We start from the raw sequence: 21,835 nt of genomic DNA, 5'->3' as shown, positions 1-21,835 counted from the left end.
CTGTAGACAGGACTGATATTTGTCATCCCCTCAAACAATATGTTAACAAACTGTACTTATTATAGAATTTTAGTGATAGAAGAGATTTTAGGGATAAAATAACCTAATTCCCCATTTTTTTTTCCAATGTGGAAACAGTCCCTGAGTGGTGAAATTTCTTCCTCAAGGAAGTATTAATTCATTCTTTTTAATGTTAGGGGCAGCTAGTTGGTGCAGTAGAGAGAAAGAGCGGGGCCTAGAATCAGGAAAACTTGAATTCAAGGCCCTAGACACTTATTAGCTGCATGACCTTGGGTAAGCCTCAGTTTGCCTCAGTTACCTTATTGGTAAAATGGGGATAATAATAGCATTGACCTCCCAGGGTTGTTGAGAGGATCAAATGAAGTAATACTTTTAAAGCAATTAGTGCCGATGTCTGGCACATACGAGGAGCTGTAAGATGACGACGAGGTTTCTCTTTCATGCATTATCCATTCTATTTATAGAAGCACTACTGTAGCCCAGGTCTTCACCTCAAGTCTAGATTTTGGCAGCCTCCTATCTGGCCTCCCTCCCTCTACTTTCATTTGCTCTAATCCATCTTGTAAAATGCTTCCTTCTTAGTTTTCCTGGAACATCTTAGTCATACCATTATTCTGCTCCAGACATAGAGTAAGTGGCTCCTTGGGTTGTCAGTGGATTAAAGCTAAAACTGTCTGGCTTCCAGGGCTCTCTGTATTCCAACCCCACCCTACCCATCCAATATTACTTCCCAATAATGCCCATACATTCTCCAATCCAGTCAGTCAGGCTGGTTTTCTCACTGCCCTACAAATGTTTCATGTTCATTCTTGCCTCCCCCCCCCCACATACACATTGCTCTTCCTCTGAGATTATCCAAATCCTATCCATCCTTTCAAGCCCAGATTAAATCAGTTAATAGAGATGTGAGACTCAGTCTTGCCCATGCAGAAGGAGAAGAGAGGTTCCTACAGGACTATACTCTTCTAGCTTCTGTATATCTCCAGCCAGGGCAAAACTCACGATGGACTTGTTCTAAGTAAAATGTCACTATAAGAGCAGTGACCAGAAATATGGATTTGAGAAAACAGGTATAAATACAACCAGAATGACCCAAGGATTGGTGAGTGACCCCCCTGTGGAATCACAAAATCTCTTATTTGAAAGGAACCTCAGGAAGGGTCTGACCCATATCAAAACAAAATCCTTTCTATATATGTTGCATGGAGTGGCAGCAAGAATGCATAATTTTGGAGTTAGGAAAATCTCAGTTCAAATCCAGCCTCAGAAACTTCCTAGGCATGTGACCCTGGTCAAGTAACTTTGTCTGCCTTAGCTTCCCTAACTGTAAAATGGGGTTAAATAATAGCATCTACCTCCCAGGGTTGTTGGGAGGATCAAATGTAATAATATTTCTAATGCATTTGGCACAGTGCCTGGCACACAGTGGGTACTTGGTTTTCTTCCTTTTAATCCCTCTTCCTCTTGGCACCTTGGCTTCCTCATCTAGAAAAGCAAGTTGAACTAGATGACCTCTAAAATCATGGTTGATGCTATAAGCATCATCATTCTTTCATTTAAAGACCTCCAGTGAGGAGTGAGTTACCCATTGAGGCAACCTACTCCATGTTTGGACAAGTGGAGGGGAGGGGGGAAGACACAGGGTATAACAGACAGAGAAAGCCTAAGCTACTGCAGTTACAATTTTGAAGGTGTAGAGGGATCAATTCTCACAATATTTGAAATGCAAAATGATATCAAATGCTAAATGGGAAATGATAGCCATCATTGTCCCTCTTCCCAAAAGAGTGATCAAGAAAATATCAATAATAACTGACTCATATTCCCTTTTACCATTTCTACAAAATCTTTAATTAGCTACACACATTTTGATACCATCTCTGATGTAGGCATGAGAAGGGAACAGTCAGGCTTTCATAAATGATATTCCATAGGAGAATCACATCTCGATAGTTACACAAGAGACAGAAAACAAGATCCTATTGTGTTGGCTGTTGGCTATAAAAGAAAGCATTTGATTCAGCACAGCAAAATTCTCCCTTAAAGGCTGTCCATGGACTAGGTGTCTCCCATGCACGCGGTGAAATCATCCAAGACTCCTTTAAGGACATGGCTGTGAATATTCTCAGAAACCTGTCACCTGACTGTAAGTCCTTTATTATTTCAGCATTCTGTGGCTTAATTTTTTTTAATGAAGCAGTGTTATCCATAAGGCAAGAGCCATCACTGCTTTCTTTTCAATTAAACTGAAGTTAAAAGAATAACCCATTAGCAGAGAATGCATAAAATCTTGTGAGCTGCCCAATTCAGAACCATTCCAGACACAAAAAATAAATATAACGTAGAAATAAATAACTTTGTAGTAAAATATAGGGGTTTTGACTCTTGACTGACAGAGAAGCCACGTGACATCAGTCTTATTTCAGTGCCTGTACCAGAAGCTGTCTAGTAAATGATCTTCTTGGCTGCCAGAAGGGTATTCCTCAGAAGCATGGCCACAGTCATAGGCCCCACACCGCCTGGCACTGGGGTGATAAACTTAGCTTTCTTCTTAACTGCTGATGAAAGAAACAGAGGACAGAACATGTGTTATTGTGACACATTATTCAGGTCATACTCCGTGTCAACATAAAAACCCAATCCATCAAAGAAGGGGATTTCAAAACATACACTTCTGCATGAAGCCTCTCTCTGTGTTGAGAGAGATGTTCGTGTGTGAGAGAGAAGGACAGAGACAGAGACAGAGAGAGACAAAGAGAGATAGAGACAGAGACAGAGAGAGAAAGAGAGAGGAGAAATGAGAGATAAGTGAGAAAGAAAGGAGAGAAAAGAGAGAGGAGAAAGGAAAGATGAGAGAGAGGAGACAAGGGAGAGAGGGAGAGGGAGAGAGAGACACACACAGAGAGACAGAGACAGAAAGAGAGAGAGAGTCAGAGACAGAGAATGACACACACACAGAGAGACAGGAGGTAGAGAATGCTTTTCAATATAGGCTCAAAGTTCTCCTTTGTCTTTCCCCATAGTGATCCCTCATTTCAAGTAAACACTTGCTCATAATGCAATAAAAATGGGCTTTTTTTTAAAATCTGGAGATAAAACCCATTATGAAGACATAGACAGCACAATAGGTAAGATTTTCAAGAGAACATGAAACTCCCAAAGGTAAGTGATTCCAGTTTATTAGGCAGAGATGAATCAGAGAAGAAGGTGGAAGTGGACATGGGATTAATGCACCAGGATTTCAGTATGGCACCAAATTTTGTGCAAGATCACTTCCTAAATGAGTCAGTTAGCTATACATGGCTGCAACTGCTCATGATTATATTCAATTGGGGGAGCTGGCTGTTCATGCTAGAGCTTCCCCACACAACCCCAGGGCTCCAGAGTTCCCTGGCTTCTCCTACAGGAGCACCACCATCCTTCCGTTTGCCCAGCTTGGAAAATGCTCAGTCATTCTGTTCTCTTCACACACTCCACACATCCAATCAGTTAGCAAATCTTATCCTTTCTATCTCTACGATGTCTCTCATTCATGTCTCCTTTCAGTTTAAACAGGCACCACCCTAAGTTCAGTCTCTTCTCTCTCTGTCATCTGAATTCTCTATCTCCATGCCTTTGTACTAGCTGTCCCCATTGTTTGGAATGCACCCTCTTTTCATGTCCACTTCTTAAAATTTCTATTTTCTTTCAGGATTCAGCTCAAATATGGTCACCGTCGAAACCTTTCCTGATTCCCTGCTAGTACCTCCACCCATCAAATTACCTTATTTTTCTTTTTTATGTATTTTTATTAACCTATGTTGTCTCTCCTGATGGAATATCAGCTTCTTGAGGGTAGACACTACTTTTCTTTTTGGTCTTTAAATTTCTAGCACCTTGCATATGGTTGTTGTTTAGTCATTTTCCAGTTATGTTTGACTCTTTGTGACTTCATTTGGGGTTTTCTTGACATTTTCTTGCCATTTCCTTCTCCAGATCATTTTACAGATGAGGAAACTAAGGCAAACAGGGTTAAGTGACTCGCCCAGGGACACACAGCTAGTAAGTGTCTGAGGCCATATTTGAACTCATGAAAATGAGTCTTCCTAACTCCAGGCTCAGCACTCTATCCACTGCACCACCTAGTTGCCTTGCATATAGTAGGCACTTAATATATACTTGACTGATTTCAACCTAAAGGAGTAAATTAACAGAGACTAATCAAATTGCTGTAAAGTAGTTATAGAGGCCCCCATAATATGTCTACATTTAACTTTCTATCAATACACTAATTTATGGAAGGAAAAGTCTGAAAATTTGTCTCCACATTTCCTATTGATTTTTTAATTAGTACTTCTCTCCATAGCAAATATCTTTCAGTAGAACCCCCAAAACCCTCCTCCCACAACCATAAAGTGCATTTTCTGATGTTACTTTGTTGTTAACAACAAAGGATACCATTGAGTTTTCAGCCTTAAAAAGATGGAAGTGTATTATTGAAAGGAAAAACAATTGTATCATTGTCACTCAAGAAACTAAAATTTTACCAAGGACTATATTAACTCACAACTTTCTTCTTCCAAAATTAGGGAAGGCTTCTTGGAGGAAGAGGGTATTAGATAGAATGCAGAGGGAGAAGAAAGCATCAGGGCACTGCAGAATAAAAGCATTGCCTCTAGAGTCAAAGCATCTAAGTTCAATGATCAGTTTTCAACTTGGTCATTGTATGGTCTTGGGAAAATTATTTTGACTCTCTCTGACTTTGTCAAATGAGAGCATCAGAAGAGATGATCTCTAAAGTAGCTTCTAGCTCTAAATCAATGATACGATGATAAGTAAGTGAAAAAATGACCCCTAAACCAAGTTAATTTCCCTAAAGTGTCAGGAGATACCTCTAACTACAAAGTAAAGGAACAGAGGGTAATGACAAGAATTAAAACATGATATCAGAACCAAAATGCTTTTTTTTTTTTCATTTTGTCTATGAGTCCTTTCGCACTCATCAAAAGGCAGGTTGGTGAAGTGGAAACAGCACAGAATTTGGACATGAATTCAAATCCTGGTTTTAACATTCACTACCTGTGTGCCCTTGAAGATATCATTGACACTCTCTTGGCTAATTTCTCCATTTTAAAAAGTGAGTCAGGGGATGGTGATGTGGGAGTCAAGAAGGTGGAATAAAAGTCTTTTTTCCTAGCTCTCCTAATACATCCCTTCCACAACAACCTAGAAAATATTCCATACCAAATTCTGATGGGAAAAGCTAAGAAAAAGTCACAGTGAGTTACTTTTCCAGGCCAGGGCAGCTTAGGAAGATAGACAGAATTCTGAAGATAATGTAGTAGAGGTTGACCAGGAGCACATCCTGGCAGCAGGTGGAAGCAGCACTTGGCTGTGGTGGCAGCAGCAATGGGTAGCAATCCAGGACCCAAGGACCGTAAGGGGACTAAACCCCTGGGCATAAAAACATTCCAGGGGACTCCCGCTCTAGCACTGGACATAGGAAGTTATGCCATTCAGTAGCTCTATTGCCTATTACCTAGTTCTAGGTTATAGTTCCATGGCCAAGAGGAGTAGACTCAGTCATGATGGCACAAAGGCCCTACTTATTGTAAGGAGCAAGGAAAATGTTACAGAACTATAGCTACGTGGCTTTGAGTCCAGGAATGAAATGAAAACTCAGTTCTCACTTTTAATCCCTCATACAGTGGAATAAACCAGATCAGGGAACCAAAACCCAGAGACAATTGGTAGATCAGTTGTTCTGAGATTTCTGAACCTCTCAGTAGGTTGTGCCTAAGTCCAGCAGCAGTCTAGAGAAACTCAACCACACATAAGTCAACAGACCCAAACCAGGAGGGCAGTGAACAGGTCTCTTCTTGAATAACACTACTTTGGAAGCACCAAAAATTTACAAAGCCCCAGAATGAGCAATAAAAGCAGAAGGACAAAAAGACAAAAGCTCAGGCCACATATTCCCCAGAGGCAATCAGAGACCAGCTCTAACATGAAGTTCAAAGTCAAGAAATAGGCCAGAAAAGTGAGCAAACAAAAAAACCCCAACCATAAAAACTTGTGTGGAGGCAGGGAAATTCAAAACACAAATTCAGAAGAACATAATGACTTGAAATATCAAAAAGCAAAGCCTCCAAGAAAATAGATTAACAGAAGCCCAAAAAGAATTCCTAGAAGATTAAAGAGATTAAAAGGAGAAAAACACTGGGGGGAAAGAAACGAGAACAATGTAAGAACATTATGAAAGGAGAATTAACAGCTTGGTCAAATCAGTACAAAAAATATGGAAGAAAATAAAATTGTCCTTACCAAGTGGAAGCTAATGGATTCCATGAGACCTCAAGAAACAATAAAACAAAGTCAAAAGACTGAAATATAGGGAAGAAAATGTAAAATATTTGATAGAAAAAATTGACAGAAAATTGATCAAGGAGAGATAGTTTAAGAATCATTGGACTACCTGAAAGACATAAATAAAAAAAGGAAAACCTACACATCCCATCTCAAGAAATTATGAAGCAAAATTGCCAAGATACATGAGAACCAAAGGACAGACTCAACAATACCACAACCCTAACCCTAATCCCAAAGAGATCAAAGAAAAAGAAAAAGCACTTAAATGCATAAAAATATTATAACAGCTCCTTTTATGTTGACCAAGAATTGGAAAATGAGAAGCTGCTCACCAGTTGGGGAATGGATGAACAAGTCATAGCATTTAAAGGTGGTGAAATAATATTGTTCTGTAAGAAGTGATGCAGAGTGTGAAACCTCTATCAAATTGCCTTCTCAATGAGAGGGGAAAGAGAAGGAGGGAGAGAATTTGGAGCTCAAAAAAAATTTTAAATGAATGTTTACAATTATTTTACATGTAATTGGGAAAAATAAAATATTAAATTTAATAAATGAAAGTAAATAAATAAAATAAATGATGTAGAAGATGGTTTCAGAAAGACCTGGGAAGACTTACACGAACTGATGCACCTGCAGAGAGAGGGCTGAGGGACTTAGAACACAGACTGATGCTTACTTTTTTCTCTCTTTCTCTTTCTTTGGCTAATGTTAAAATTTGTTTTGCATGACTCTATATTTGTAATGAGTTTTGTATTTCTTGCCTTCTCAATGGGCAGGGGAGCAGATGGTGAGAGGGGTATAATCTGGAACTGGAAATAAAATTAATTTTAAAAGATTATAACCCTGATTGCAAATGGGATAAACTCAGCCATAAAACAGAAGATGGATTAGAAAGAAGAGTTCAAAACTGTGTTGCTTGAAAGTAATATTCTTAAAACATAAAGATTCATTTTTAACAATAGCAAAAACAGCAACAAAAAGAAACAAGAGAAATGAAGGGTTGGACTGTGTGACTTCTAAATTTCCTTCCAGCTCAAGATCTGTGACAATTTTCTCCCTTCAGTTACGACCTCTACTTAGTGTTTCACAGCTAGTCTAATGCGATTGCCCAGCACTTTTCTTGAGTGTCAGGTCAGATCAAAGATCATTACTTCAGAAAGTTTGAGTTGTAGCCATATGATGGGTGCCCAGATGTGCTGGTGTGAGTGGGTGAAACAAGGCATGCTAGAAAGTAAGACTGTGTGACCATGGCCTGGGACTGCACTTAGGCATATAAAGGCATTTAAACATTAGAAAAAAATCATCAGCCTAATAAATTGCACGAATAACAAAATGAAATACAGTAATAAGGAGAAGAGGCAAAGTAAATTATATTTCTCATTAGACTCGCTGCCTGCCTCTCATTCAACCAGTGTTTATTATTTTCCTTGGCAATGTACTTTCTTTCCAAATGCAACCAATTTGAAAATCATCTGAATAAGCAGAGATTTTCACAGCTGAAACTTAAACATTTGCCTAGTGTGTGATTTAATGAGCTTTACCGATATTACTAAATGTTTTTGAATTTGCCATAGGGGCTCTAGCATAGGTGGTGATAATGCCAGTACTCATCACATAACTTAAATCAATGAAAAAGAAAGTACAAGATAGTGTCAAGAAAACAAACATTTATTAAACACCTACTGTGTGCCAGATACTGTGCTAAGTACTTGGGATACAAAGGAAGGCAACAACATAGTCTCAGTTCTCAAGTAATCTATTGGGGAAGAGAACCTGAAACCAACAAAATGCAACAAATTATATACAGGAAAAACTGGAGATAATTAACAGAGAGAAGGCACTGGAGTTAACAGAGATAAAGGGAGGCTTCTTGTAAAAAGTAGGATTTTAGCTGGAACTTCAAGCAAATAGGTAGAGATGAGGAGGCAGAGAATTCCAGGCACAGGAAACAGTCAGTGAAAATATATGGAATCAGGAGATAAGAGTATCTTGTGTGAGGAAGAGAAAGGAGGTCAGTGTCACTGAATCACAGAGTACATGGAGGTGTGTAAAGTGTAAGAAATGTAGAAATGTAAGGAAGGAAGGGTATAGGTTTTGAAGGCTTTGGAATGCCAAACAGAAGACTTTAATCCTGGAGGTGATAGGGAGCCACTAGAGTTTATTTGGGGGGGGGAGGGTGACATGATAATACTCATGCTTAAGAAAGATCAATTTGACAGCTGTTTGGAATAGAGCTCTCAGATGAGGAAACTCCCCCTACCAATGAAAGTTGGCATCTTCATAGAGCACTGAAATGTTCCTTGACTTGCCCCAGGTCACACAATAATTATGTGTGAGAGGCAGAATCTATATCCAGATCTTCTTGGTATGGAGGCCAGCTTTCCATCCACTATACACACTGCTTTGCAGCACCTAACAAAAGACGGTGCGGTTAGCAAGAGGATTGGTTCAGTACAACTTTCTCCTTTTCTATGGTGACATGTCTGATCAGAAGAGTATGTCAGGCCTGAGGAGGATCTGAGTCCTGATACACTCAGCTCTCAGTCCTTAGAACAATTAAATTAGCGGATGATTGCATTCCCTCTTGGGGGGGGGGATAGCTTACTGCGATGGAGTTAATGTTGCTGCTCCTACATCCTATCTAGACAAATGGCTACTCCTTATCATCAGTTTCAAAGAATATCATCAGGTAAAAGTGAAGAAACACCAATGACTGTTATTTGAAAGCACCATTGTATCCCCATCTCTCTTTTCAAGCCAAGTTATGCAATCAGTAGGACAGGATGTGGCAACAGCTTCAGGCAATTCTCTAGGATTACAAATTGAAGAGAAGATGCCAGCTTTCATTGGTAGGAAGAGTTTCCTCATCTGAGAGTTCCCTGGACTAAGGAAATCATAGCTTCAGTTCCTACTCTTTAATAGGAAATGATAAAATGAGATGATTATATCAATAGACAATGAGACTACATTTGACAGAATATAGCATTCATTTAGGTTTAAATAAAAAAAGAGGATACACATTTAAAGGATTTTCCCTTAATATGATAAATTGTATTTATCTAAAACTAACAGTAAAAATAATATTTTATTTTAACATAGCTAGAAATGTGGTCTACAGCAATAGATCCAGGAAAATAAATTGAAGCAATAAAGATACAACAATAAATTTAGAGTTGGAAGGAAACTTTGAGGTTAACTAATCCCTTCATTTTACAGAAAAGTGAAATCTAGAGAGTAGTGCAAGAAATGACTTACTTCTTGTAACAAAGGAAACAAGTGTTTATTATTAAGCACCTACTCTGTGCCAGGCACCATTCTAAGCATTTTACAAGTACTGTCTGATTTCATCCTCACAACAACCATGAAAGATTGATGCTATTACTATCACCATTTTACACCCGAGGAAACCGAGACAGAGGTTAAATGAGCTGTCCAGAGCTACATAGCTGGTGTCTCAAACTATATTTGAACTTAGGTTTTTGTTTGTTATTATTTTTTTTCCCTCCTGGCCCAGCTTTCTATCAACTTTGCTACCTAATTGCCTCAAGGTCACATAAGGAATTAAATGACAGAGGTGGAATTTAAAATCAGTACTGTCTCCAAGTACTTTTTCTCTTACAACAAAAGGCAATGACAAGGACAAGCCAACACTGTCTTGATTTGCATGGAGTACTACAAATAGAGAGCCCAAATGGATAAAGGAGAAAAATGGAATAACTAAATCCACAAAATTATCAGCCTTTTCTTTTCTTACTAGTAGAAGAAGATGATAAGGGAAATTTTATAAAAAAGCAACAAATGGTATTAAATATCAGGGAATTAACTAGATCCATGCAGGCTTTAAAAATAAAACTACAAAGCGATTTTTTCAAAAAGAAAAAAAAAGACCTAAACAATAGGAGAGAGATTTAATGCTACAACTTGGGCTATGTAACCATAACAAAAATGACAGTACTACCCAATTGATCTAAAGATTTTGTGCCATATCAAAATTACCAAAGACTTATTTTATGGAGTCAGGAGGACCTGAGTTCAAATCTGGCCTCAGACACTTACTAACCATGTGACCTTAGGCAAGTCACTTAACCCTGATTGCCTAAGAAAGAAAGAAAGAAGGAAGGAAGGAAGAAAACATCTTATAAAATTAGATAAAGTAATAATAAAATTCATTTGGGACACTACCAATGGAGAAAAACAAGTAAGAAAGGAGCTACTTAGCACTACCTGATCTCAAACTATACTACCAAGTGTTAATGATAAAAAAAAAACCAACAGAAAAATCTATCAATGGAGTGCGTCAAGCAAAATCTAGATATAAATGAGAACATAATGCGCGATAATCCCACTAATATGAACAACTGGGGAAGGGACCCTGTCTTTGACTGTGACTACTATTACTATTTCAATGTTGTTCCAACAAACGTGTTTATCAAATATCAGAGCTGACTCTGAATTATTATTAATCAAGTGAGAAAATTGATTTCACTTCAGGCTGCTACTAGAAAAACAACAGGCACTTTCTTTTCTGCAATACAGTAAGTTAGCAAATATTCCATTATCAGAATTCATTTTTATTGGCCAGCCCATCTCTGAGGGCAGACTGAGGCTTCTATATGCCTGGATTTAGGCATAGCCTGTCAGTTTTCTAAGGATCAACCTAAGTACAACAAGGTTCATGATTAGTAGGCTGGCCATTTGGTGAGGATTTTTTTTAGGGGGGATAATAGCCCACATGTAATGAACCCATTAGTCTCCATTACCCAATAAATAAAGAAGTTCAAAATACCTGAGTCACTTTGTTGGAATGAGACCAGTGGTAACAGCCCAAAGGCCCTTTCCTAGCATCAGGGAATTTGAATATCAACAAAATACCAATTTCCCAGAAGTCTTCACCTCAAAACCTGACCCCCACCTGCCCACCCCCGGCATGAATCAGCACCCATTCCCAGGTCCAGGTTCCTCATTCCATCCCTCCAGTGTCTGGTCCTGCTTACTCCAGATAAGTTGTCTATAAAAACCCATCAGACTTTACTGACTTCATTGCCCAATCTATCCAGGGCCTTAGTGAAGTGCTCAATTCCACCAAAGGTTTCAGTAATCCTCACCTGCTCCCATCATTCCCAATGATTGCCACTCTTTATTGTATACATTTCCTCAATATAGCTGGCTTGCTATATTTTCTTCTGTACTCCATGTCTTTTTGTACTGAACCATTGATAAACCAATTCTTACTGCACACGAATTGAGATGTCATGAAACAAAGAAAAATATTAAATAATCTTCAGTACATAGTGGCCCCCTTTCACTTTTGAAAGCAACAGAAGAACAAGGAAAGTTGGCAGAGGATGCTAAGAATCACACAGTTAGAGTGCCAATAAACTTTCATTGGGTTATTTGTAATCTAAATGTGAGCTCCTTATCCAACAACTAATTCATGAACATATTGATGGAGGAGGTAAATCATATCAATCTTGACATTTTTGCTATAAGCTAAATCAAAAGGAAGAAGGAAATTTCAGCCAAATCACAGATTCTCCTTGGAGACACAAAGAGAAGAATTAGGAAGGTGTTTTATGGGAACTCTCAAAGGCAATAAAAAGATTATTTCATGGGATCTTTGGTGATTACACATTGCAATACTAATGATTAGTGCTTACAAAAAGGCCACCATGAAATAATTTCAGTTTTATAATAGTATCAGTGTCTGAGGATGAATAAGTTGAGAAAGTCAATGATGAACTTGATAAAATCCAATATATACTATGAAAGTAGGTGACTTCATTGCCAAAGGTGGGAAAAATTGAGAATTGTCAGAAATACACATAAAAGCATCATTCAGGAAGAAGTGATGAAAGAAACCAGACTTGTAAGTAACATAGAAGACTCACATCTTTATATAATTAACAATTTTCTGAGAAAAGAATTTGTAGGTTTTGGATATGGTTAGCACCATATAACATTACAATAAAATGAAATAAACCATATTTTAACAGACAAGAAAAGATTTCTTATTGGTGTGGAAGTTATCCCTGAATTTCCTTTCTCTACAGCCAATTGGCTCATCAAAGCTAAAATTAGAATAAATTTTCAAGTCAAGTGATGATAATGATGATAAAATAATTTGTGCACAATTAAAACACCTAAGTTTTAAACTATTTAGTAAGATATAAAAAGTTGAAAATGGATAACAGAAAGGACATCAATACCAATTATGATAATTGTAAATAAAGATTTATCCATTGTAAATGAATCATCACAACAAGGAGTCCAGAAGAGCCCCAAAAGTACCTGAGTTAGCAAATGTGGGACCTGATTGCCAAAGAAAAAAGAGCTATGGCTTCCAAGCAATATTGGATGAGAAAATAAATCCATTTGTAAGATCTTACAAAGAAGCATGATAGACAATTATGAAAAGTACCACCTCATAATGGCAGACTGAAGCATTGGAGGAGAAAACTACTTTAAAGACAACTCAGCAAAGACATTCAACTAAGCACTCATCCCAAGGCATTATAAGGATGAAAATAGATGGAAGACTACTTTTCTGGGCTGAGCGAGGCTCACGCTGGTCTCATGGTAGTTTAGGTTTGCTGTTAGAACAAAATGAGACATTGATTAACAATGAATGATGTACATTTTTACCATTTTGCACTTGACTGAAAAGATATAGAGATCTTGGATCCCATTGTCCTTATTGTTAGCCAATGATTAAAAAGAATGCAATTCAATTGAGGAAAATATTGCCTCATAGGCTCTTCTTTAATGAGGTGTCTCTAATCCCATATGACAAAATCATTCAAGATTACTTAAAAGATAGACAACAGAAATTAACTATTCAGTGATCCTTTGTTCATAAGTATTAGGTGAAGAATAAACTAGAGAGATATCTTCTCACCAAAGGCATTGGCCACTGTGATGGAAGAAATCTAAAATAGAATTCAAGTGGAAGATTGATTCCTTGGGCATGGTGATGTCTTGATTATGGATGACACTGAATTAATGACAGATGATCGGTTGATAAGTGGAGTGTCTCACTGTATTTCTGAGAAGTTAGTAGAAAGTGTGGAAAGCCCCTAGCATATTGAGTGGATCACGCTTGGCAAACTTATTGGGCAACAGAGACAAAATGCCCAAAAGATGGGCAGGCATGCAATGCAATGGATTGGAAAAACATTCAAATGTTTATTATGTGCCAAACCTGTTGCTAAGGGTAGAGAACACAAATAAAACAAAAGGGAAAATCTCTGCTTTCAAGGAGCTCATATTCTAATTAGGGGCAGTGGCACACAGAGGGTTCATCTCAAGACATGATTGAAAGGCCCTTAGGTTCTATGACAGGACCTAGGAGTCTTTAGAGTACAATAGAAGGTCATATGGCAATGCCCAGAGTAACTGCAGGAAACTTCCAAAGCAATGGGATTACACATCCATTTGAATAACATGAAAGAAGTCTTATTAAAAAAAAAAAAGGTTTGGAGCAGCATCTTATACCATAATAAATTCCAAATTGATAAATAATTCAAACATGAAAAGTCATACCCTAAACAAATCGGAGGAGAATAGAAGGCCATATCTTGGCAATTGTGAATATGGCAAAAATTTATAACTAGTCACATAATAGAAACTATGGCAAAACTCCAAATCAATAACATTTGTTACATGTAAATAAGAAGCTTGTATACAAGTATTACATAATCAATTGAGCTGGCAAAATTTTTAAAAAGTGATGCAATTGGGAAAAATATTTGCATCAAAATCTGATAAAAATCTCACATCCAAAATCTATAAAAAATTGACAACATCAAATATATAAGGTTATGACTATAACCTTCAAATGACATGAATGAACAATTTTCAAGAAAAAAAGAAATGCAAACTATCAAAAATAATTTGAAAGAAAATGTAAAAAAGCCCCTAGTACCTGAGAAAATGCAAACTCTAGGAACAAAGGAGACTGTTTCCAGTTCTTTGGTACCATAAAAGTATTGTTGTTGTTGTTATTGTTTGTCCTTCATTCTCGAAGAGGACCATGGCATCAGGAAGATGATGCCATGGTTTGCAAGTGAATTGGACTTAAGTGAGTCAGGGCTGTGTAAAGTCACTAGCTTCACTTTCTCCTCTGGAGACAACTGGGTCCAGTGGTAAAATATAGATCAGGTTGACTGGAGGTGGCTCCTGGTCAAGAGAACTGAGAGGTTAAATGAGGGTCACACAAATATTAATGGGATTTGAATCTACCTCTTGCTGGCTCCCAATCTAGCTTTCTACCCACCATATCATACTGCTTTTCTGTGGTTATTTTCAGCTCATCCTACTAAGATAATTTCCTAGACCAGGCAATTTCTTTCATAAATATTTATTTAAATGTAATATAAATATGATATATGATATTTAACTAAAATGTGAAATGCTTAAATAAATGTTTAAAGATCACCTGATATAAATATAATACATTTCATTAAATATAATGTTGAATGCTTTAAATAACTACAAATTGTCTGATGTAAATATATGATACTTACTTAAATACAATATTGAACACTTCAAATAAACACAGGAAAAGGCCTGATCTAGGAAAAGACAGGGACATAGGATGAAAATCTGGTCCATTATGTTTCTGTTTTTGTCCCTATACTAACAGGTTGGATCCCTTTCTTTTTTAAGACTTCTTTTAAATTCCTAACTGGAAGACCTCGGTCAGACTCAGACTCTTGAAGCAGATGATATACAGCACTTTCCTTCTAAAAGGATAAGAGAACAGATATGACATTAGAAGTCAATTTATGCTTAAACCATCAGATGATAGGGATGATGGCAGAACAAAGATCTGTAAGATTATATTAGTGCTTAAATTAAATAAAAAATCCAGAGGTCACATGCAGTCACAGGGTGTGGCTAGATTACTTGGGAAGGGTACTAATTGCAACATAAGGGACATACAAATATTCTTTTAGTAATCCAATTGAGAATAAAATAAAAGGTATGTGATCATCAACCTTTTGGTATCACTCCCCATGCCTCATGACAGGTTATCTATCGCTAAGGTATCAGTATTTGTTCTGGGAACTGTACGCCATCATTTTTTTTTACCCTGATATTTTAATCAGCTAAAGAAAGTTACTTACTCCCTTAGCAAGTTGCTTTGACTCTTAGGGACAGTGTGGGATATAGTGGTTAGAGGGTGGAACTTGGAGTCTTGAAGCCCTGGGTTCATGCCCTGCCTATGATACTTCCCATCTGTGTAGCCATAGCTTAAGTCATCTCACTTCTCTGTAGCTGTTTCTTCATCTGTAAAATGGCTATAATAATAGCTTTTATATCTACCTCAAAGGATTATTGTGTGACTCAAATAAGAGAGTGTATACAAAGTACTTTACAAATCTTAAAGTATTCTATAAATATTAGATATCACTATTAGTATCATATCATCTTTCTCATCTTTTTTTTTTATGATGTCCAGATACAAACAGTCCTGGGATAAGTTGCTATCCTATTATTATGATTCTTTTAAATTTAGTGTTCTATGGATAATTGGCTGGCTGGGTGGTTATAACTGCTTACTACAGTTGAACAAAAATATTGGGATATTCTAAAGAGCATATACTTTAGTAAAATCACCATATGATTTTGAACTCCTCAACCATACCTCTATAGCTTTGAAGCTTTTTGTTCCATGTAGCTTGGAGATTATGAGTACTTGGGATACTATTACAATTTTAAATGTTTTTAAGTTTTGATGAATTAATATTGCTCTGCCTGTCTCCTTCTGAATTTCCTTTCTCCCTCTGTATATTTTTTTTAAGAATGTTTCAATGTTGCTCTTCATTAAAAAAAATACTACCTCCTAATTTCTCCCTACAACTCATTATCCCCGAAATAAATGACGACTTATGAATAAGCACAGTCTAGTAACACAAACTCATACATTGGTCCAATCTGAAAATTTATGTCTCATTCTATACTTGTAGTTTGATGTCTTTCTCTCAAAGAGTGGGAAGCTTGCTTCACCATCAGTCTTCTGGAGCTGGGATTCATCATTGCATTGAGAAAAATTTTTAAGTCTTTCAAAGTTATTTTATTTCAGAATGTTACTGTGAATGTTTCAATTGTTCTCTTGGTTCTACTCACTTTACTCTGAATCAGTTCATCCAAGTCTTTGCACATTTCTCTGAATCCATTTCCTTTGTCATTGCTTATGGTATAATAATATCCCATTACATGCATAGACTATAATTTGTTCAACCATTCCCCAGTGGATGGGCATCCATTTTTAAAACTCCCTTGCTACAAAAATTGCTCCTATTATTTTGGGAGTACATGACTTAAAGCAGTATTTCTGGGTTAAAATTTATCCACATTTTAATGACTTCTGGAGCCTAGGTCTAAATTGTCTTTCAGAATGTTTGGACTACTTTGTAGGTCTACCAGCAGTGGAATAGTGTGCCTGTCCTCTCACAGACCTTCTAATAATTGCCACTTAACTTTTCTGTGTTATATCTATCAATCAGAATTGTTTTAATTTGCCTGTAGCTTAGCAGTGATTTGGGGCCATTTTTTTCCCTATATAACAACAATAAAAACACCTAACATTTGCACAATGCTTTGTTTCCAAAATGTTTTAAATATGCTATCTCACTTAATCCTCACAACTCCGTGGAGTAGGTACTATTGTTATTCTTATTTTACAAATGAGGAAACTGAGGCTGGAGAAGTTAAGTGACTTGCTCAGGGTCAAGTAGGAAATAAATGTTTGAATCAGGATTCAAACTCAGGTCTTCCTGACTCCAAGTTCAGAACTACATCCAGCTGTCCATCAGAAGACTACTGATAGTTTGCTTGCATTTCTTCTTTTGGAAATTACTTGTTTGTGTCTTTTGACTATTTGCCTATTGAATAATGGCTCTTGCATATCTATATCAGTATTGAAATTGATCTTTATCTAGATATCAATAGAAATATATTGATATATGTGTATGTACACAAATGTGTGTACATACACATATGGGTATATATGGGTATATAAACTCCCTATAAATCTTGCATATAAGAATCAAAGTAATTTGCCCTGATAAGGATCATTTTCTCAATTAACTGTTTCCTTCATAACTATTAATTTTATTTGTGTAAAAAATGTTTTAACTTTATGTAATCAGAATTGTACATTCTATCTCTTCTGATCACAAATGACAGAAGTAAGCAATTAGCAAATCTTAAATTATTGTGTAAATGCTAGTTATTATTATTATATTATTATTTTCCCATCTTTACTTGGTGAAGAACTCTCCCTCTATCTCTATCCGTATCTATGAAAAAGTATCTTCTTCTCTTCTCCTATAATTTATAATCTGAACTTTAATATCAAAGTCAGTCAGTCAACAATTATTAATCACTTGCCATTTGTCAAAAACTGTGCTAAGTGGTAGGGATACAAAAAAAGGCAAAAATAGTCCCTGCCTTCAAATAACTCACATCCTAATGTGGGAGACAACATTCAAATAGCTAAGTACATAACAGGTAATTGAGAGTAAACAGAAGGAATTGTTTCATTAGTTCATTATTGTTCAGTCACTTTCAGTTGTGTCCAGCAATGTGTGACTCCATTTGGGATTTTCTTGGCAAAGATACCGGAGTGGTTTGCCATTTCCTTCTCCAGCTTATTTTACAGATGAGGAAACTGTGGCAAACAAGGTTAAGTCATTTGCCCAGTGTCACACAGCTAGTAAGTGTTTGAGGCTGGATTTGAACTCAGGTCTTCCTGACCCGGCACTTTCTCCACTGCAGCACCATCTAGCACCTGTACAGAACTAGCTTCCCTCAGAAAACTTGAGAAGAAAGGGGCAACTAGGTGGTGTAGTGGATAAGCACAGCCCCTTACACTGACTAGCTGTGTGACCTTGGGTAAATTACTTACCCTGATTACTATATCCTGCCCCCCCCAACAAACAAACAAAAAAAATCAAAAACAAAAACAAAAAGTACAGAAGTGAATGATAAGAAAGTTCACTTAATGCTAAATGCTTATAAGAGGAAGTCCTACAAGCAAGTCAGTAAGGTTCACTGTATACCTCCTCTGTTTCTCAAACATCTGACAGGACTTCCTACCTTTTCTGTATCTGGTGTCCATTCAGCAGCCTCACCATCATCTGTTAGGAGCTCTCTTTTCTCCACTGTCTCTTATATTAATCTCCCCTCCCAAGTATTGCTAGTTTAGAGGAAATAAGAAATGCTCTAACCTATAGCCAAAGGCTTAGCTCCTTTCCCATCAAATGCTATACAAAGACCATCACAAATATTGAATAGCGAATAAATCCATATATCGAAGTCACTAGCAACCTGAAATGAAAGAAATTATATACAGCAGAATATAACATAATGCATAGTATGAATAAGCTCTCCCACTGGGAATGAGACAGATATCTCAGATCAACTAAGAAAGAGTTTCCAGTCTCACCCAAGGGAAAATTTTCCAAAATCTCTAATGTGGCAAGTTGTAAATATAGACATACTCAAGGTGTCAGTTCCTCTACATGTCAGCTTCTCCCCAGGGTATTTTTCTCCCTCTGAGTACCTCCAGAAGAGAGCCTGGAACCATACAGGGGTGTCTTCTCTAAAAGCTTGAAATCAAAAGAACTCTCCTTTCCCAAGCTCTTGCCAATTCCACTCCACATACAGATCTGGAACCCTGAGTAATCCTTCTTTCCACCAATAAGGAGACTCTTATGCAAATACCCAGACTTAAAAGAAACCAATTATATTGCAATGCAGTTACCAAAATATTTTTTGAAAAGTTCATGGGCACAGGTTAAGAATCTCTGTACACAGTTTGGGATACACAGATTCACAGGTAAGTATATACAACATACAAAATAAATACTCTAGGGGCATCAGAACAACTGGAGCATCAAAAAAGGCATCTCAACGTAGCTGACATTTGACCTGGAACTGGAAGGGAACTACTGGCCCAAGAAGCAGAGGTGAGGAGGAAGAGCATTCTATGCGTGAAGGACAGCCCCTGAAAAGACATGTAAGTAGAAGATAGAATGTCATATTTGAGGAACAGTGGGGTACGTTTGGGGAGCATGGAATGTGTAAGGGTAAATAATGTGTAATCAGGCTGGAAAGATAGGATGAGCACTTTTTAGAGTAGCAAAGAACTTGAGACAAAGTAGATGTCCATTAAAGGGAGAATGGCAAATGAATTATGATGCATAATTTTAATATGATATTATTGTGCCATAAAAATGAAAATTTTTTAAAAAGATGAGTATAAGGAATTTGAAGAAGTAGGGAATGACACGTGAATTGGTGTGGAATGAATTAAGCAGAACTAGAAAAAAATTACATGTTGTTTATGACAGTACAAATGGAAAGAATGTTTTTTTAAAAAAATATCAGGACACTGTGAAATTTTAATGAACAGGCTTGGCCCAAGAAAATACTAGAGAAAGTGTGCTTCCCTCTCTTTTTCTTTTCACTTGTAGAAGTGGGGGACTGTGCATATACAATACTGTATATTCCTTCAGAGTGAGTTGATATCTTGGTCAATTTTTGCTGAACTTTGTTTTCTTTTTGCTTGTTTCAAAGCATTTAACTCGGGGCAGCTAGGTGGCGCAGTGGATAGAGCACCAGCCCTGAATTCAGAAGGACCTGAGTTCAAATCTGGCCTCAGACACATAACACTTACTAGCTGTGTGACCCTGGGCAAGTCACTTAACCCCACTGCCTAGCCAAAACAAACAAACAAACAAAGCATTAACTCACTAGGTAGGGGAGTGATATATTTAGAAAATAATGTGATATAAAAATATTAATTTTTTTTAAAAATCTGGAACAAGACTGAGAAGAACTTTAAATACCAAACAGAATTGGGACTAGTGCTCTGGGGGGAGATGGGCATTTAGGGTCATCTGCAGAGGAATTATTGTTAAATCCATGGGAACTGATGAGTTCAGCTGAGAGAGTATGAAGAGAGAAGAAAGGAAGGTCAAGAACAAAAACCTGGGAAACTCAAAGTGGCCAAAACATGTATGTTGAACCTACCAATTTCATGACGATAAGTACAGGAACCATTCTTGTTCTCCACATTTCTAACCATTGCCACCTAAAAACATGCCTAAATCTCCTCCATTCTAAAAAAAACAAGATGAAACACTTTCATTTGACTGTGTCTTTTACTCAATTTATCATATATCTCTTCTCCTTTTCACAGGCAAGGGCCATCTACGCTCACTGCTTCCATTTCTTTGATTCCCACTCATGTCTTCTGAATTCCCCTATTTCTCTCAAGAGCTTCACTATTGTTGCAGTCACGACTTCTAAGGTAATCCTTGATCCCTTCTTCTCTCTCCTTCCATATATTCAATCACTTGTTGAGTCTCATAGATTCCCCTTTCATAATATCTCTCAAATCTACTCCATTCTTTATTAACATGAGCACCACTCCCATGAATTATTCCAATAGCCTCTTAATTGGTCTTCTAGCTTCAACTCTCTCCCCTTTTCCAATCTATTCTCTATCTAGCTGCCAAATTTATTTTTCCTAAAGCACACCTCTGATCACGTCACTTCCTTGCTTAATAAATTCTAGTGTCTCTCAATTGCCTCTAGGATCACACATAAACTCCTTCATTTGTCATTTTGAGCCTGCCATAGTCTAATTCTAATCTACCATTCTAGGCTCCCTTTCACACACTTCAGTCTATCCAAACCAGCCTATTTGCTGTTTCCCTAACATGGCATTCTATCCTGTCTCTTCTATTGGCTCTACCATCTGCCTAGAATGCACTTGCTCCTCACCTCCACCTCTTAAAATCCCTAGTTTTTTTCCAAAGGTGATCAGGGTTCATTATCATATCTGTGCTGACATCTCCACATAGTTATCCCATCAGCATCTCAAACTCAACACGTGCAAAGCAGAACTCACATTTTCCCACACATCCATCCCTTTTGTATACTTCTCTACTTCTCTTGAGGGCACCACCATCCTTCTAGTTAATGGTTCAAAATCTTGGACTTATCCTTGACCCTTCTCACTCCCTTACCCCCCCTCCCATATCTATCAGCTGTCAAATTCTGTTCTTCGATAATTCTACTTCCTTAATACTTCTCACATTTATCCCCTTTCCTTCATTCACATAGTCTCTGTCTTAGTTCAGGCCCTCATTACTTTTGAATGGGATTATTTCAACAGTTTCCTGATTGATTAGTGACCCCTCCAATTTCCAGGCCCTCTCATCTCTAATATTTGATGTAGCTGCCAAATTGATATTGCAAAACTATGTCACTCCATTACTAAAAACAAAAACAAAAACCACAACAGAAAAACTTCAGTGACACCATGTTATTACATTACTACTGATGATAATGAGTCATTTAACTTTTGTCTACCTCAGTTTCCTCAACTGTAAAATCGAGATCATAGCAGCACTAAATTCATAGCATTGTTGAAAGGATCACATGAGTTAAT

The 21,835-nt window shown here is 37.3% G+C and overlaps 1 protein-coding gene and 1 long non-coding RNA gene across 6 annotated transcripts in view; one reads left to right on the top strand and one right to left on the bottom strand.

Annotated features, from left to right (window-relative positions):
* The window catches only part of LOC110209789 (uncharacterized), a 58,265-nt gene that overhangs the window by 14,877 nt on the left and 21,553 nt on the right, over window positions 1-21,835 (top strand). For all 3 annotated transcript variants that reach the window (XR_013484098.1, XR_002324919.2, XR_013484099.1), the window contains exons 3-4: window positions 19,249-19,393; window positions 20,579-20,689. This is a non-coding gene — a long non-coding RNA (uncharacterized LOC110209789). The remainder of the gene's footprint in view (window positions 1-19,248; window positions 19,394-20,578; window positions 20,690-21,835) is intronic.
* The window catches only part of MTHFD2L (methylenetetrahydrofolate dehydrogenase (NADP+ dependent) 2 like), a 117,419-nt gene continuing 97,432 nt past the window's right edge, over window positions 1,849-21,835 (bottom strand). The window contains exons 8-9 of one of the 3 annotated variants that reach the window (XM_020988475.2): window positions 20,410-20,498; window positions 1,849-2,579 (exon numbers count right to left, since the gene is read on the bottom strand). In XM_020988475.2, coding sequence (XP_020844134.1) covers window positions 2,523-2,579; window positions 20,410-20,498 — 146 coding nt within the window. In that variant the 3' untranslated portion in view covers window positions 1,849-2,522. The remainder of the gene's footprint in view (window positions 2,580-20,409; window positions 20,499-21,835) is intronic. The other 2 variants (XM_020988477.2, XM_020988478.2) reach the window with 2 other exon arrangements.

This window comes from Phascolarctos cinereus, unplaced genomic scaffold, assembly GCF_003287225.1.
Source record: "Phascolarctos cinereus isolate Bilbo 61053 unplaced genomic scaffold, phaCin_HiC Scaffold_9;HRSCAF=440, whole genome shotgun sequence".
Classification (NCBI taxonomy): Eukaryota; Metazoa; Chordata; class Mammalia; order Diprotodontia; family Phascolarctidae; genus Phascolarctos; species Phascolarctos cinereus.
This window is presented reverse-complemented; position numbering and strand designations above follow the sequence as displayed.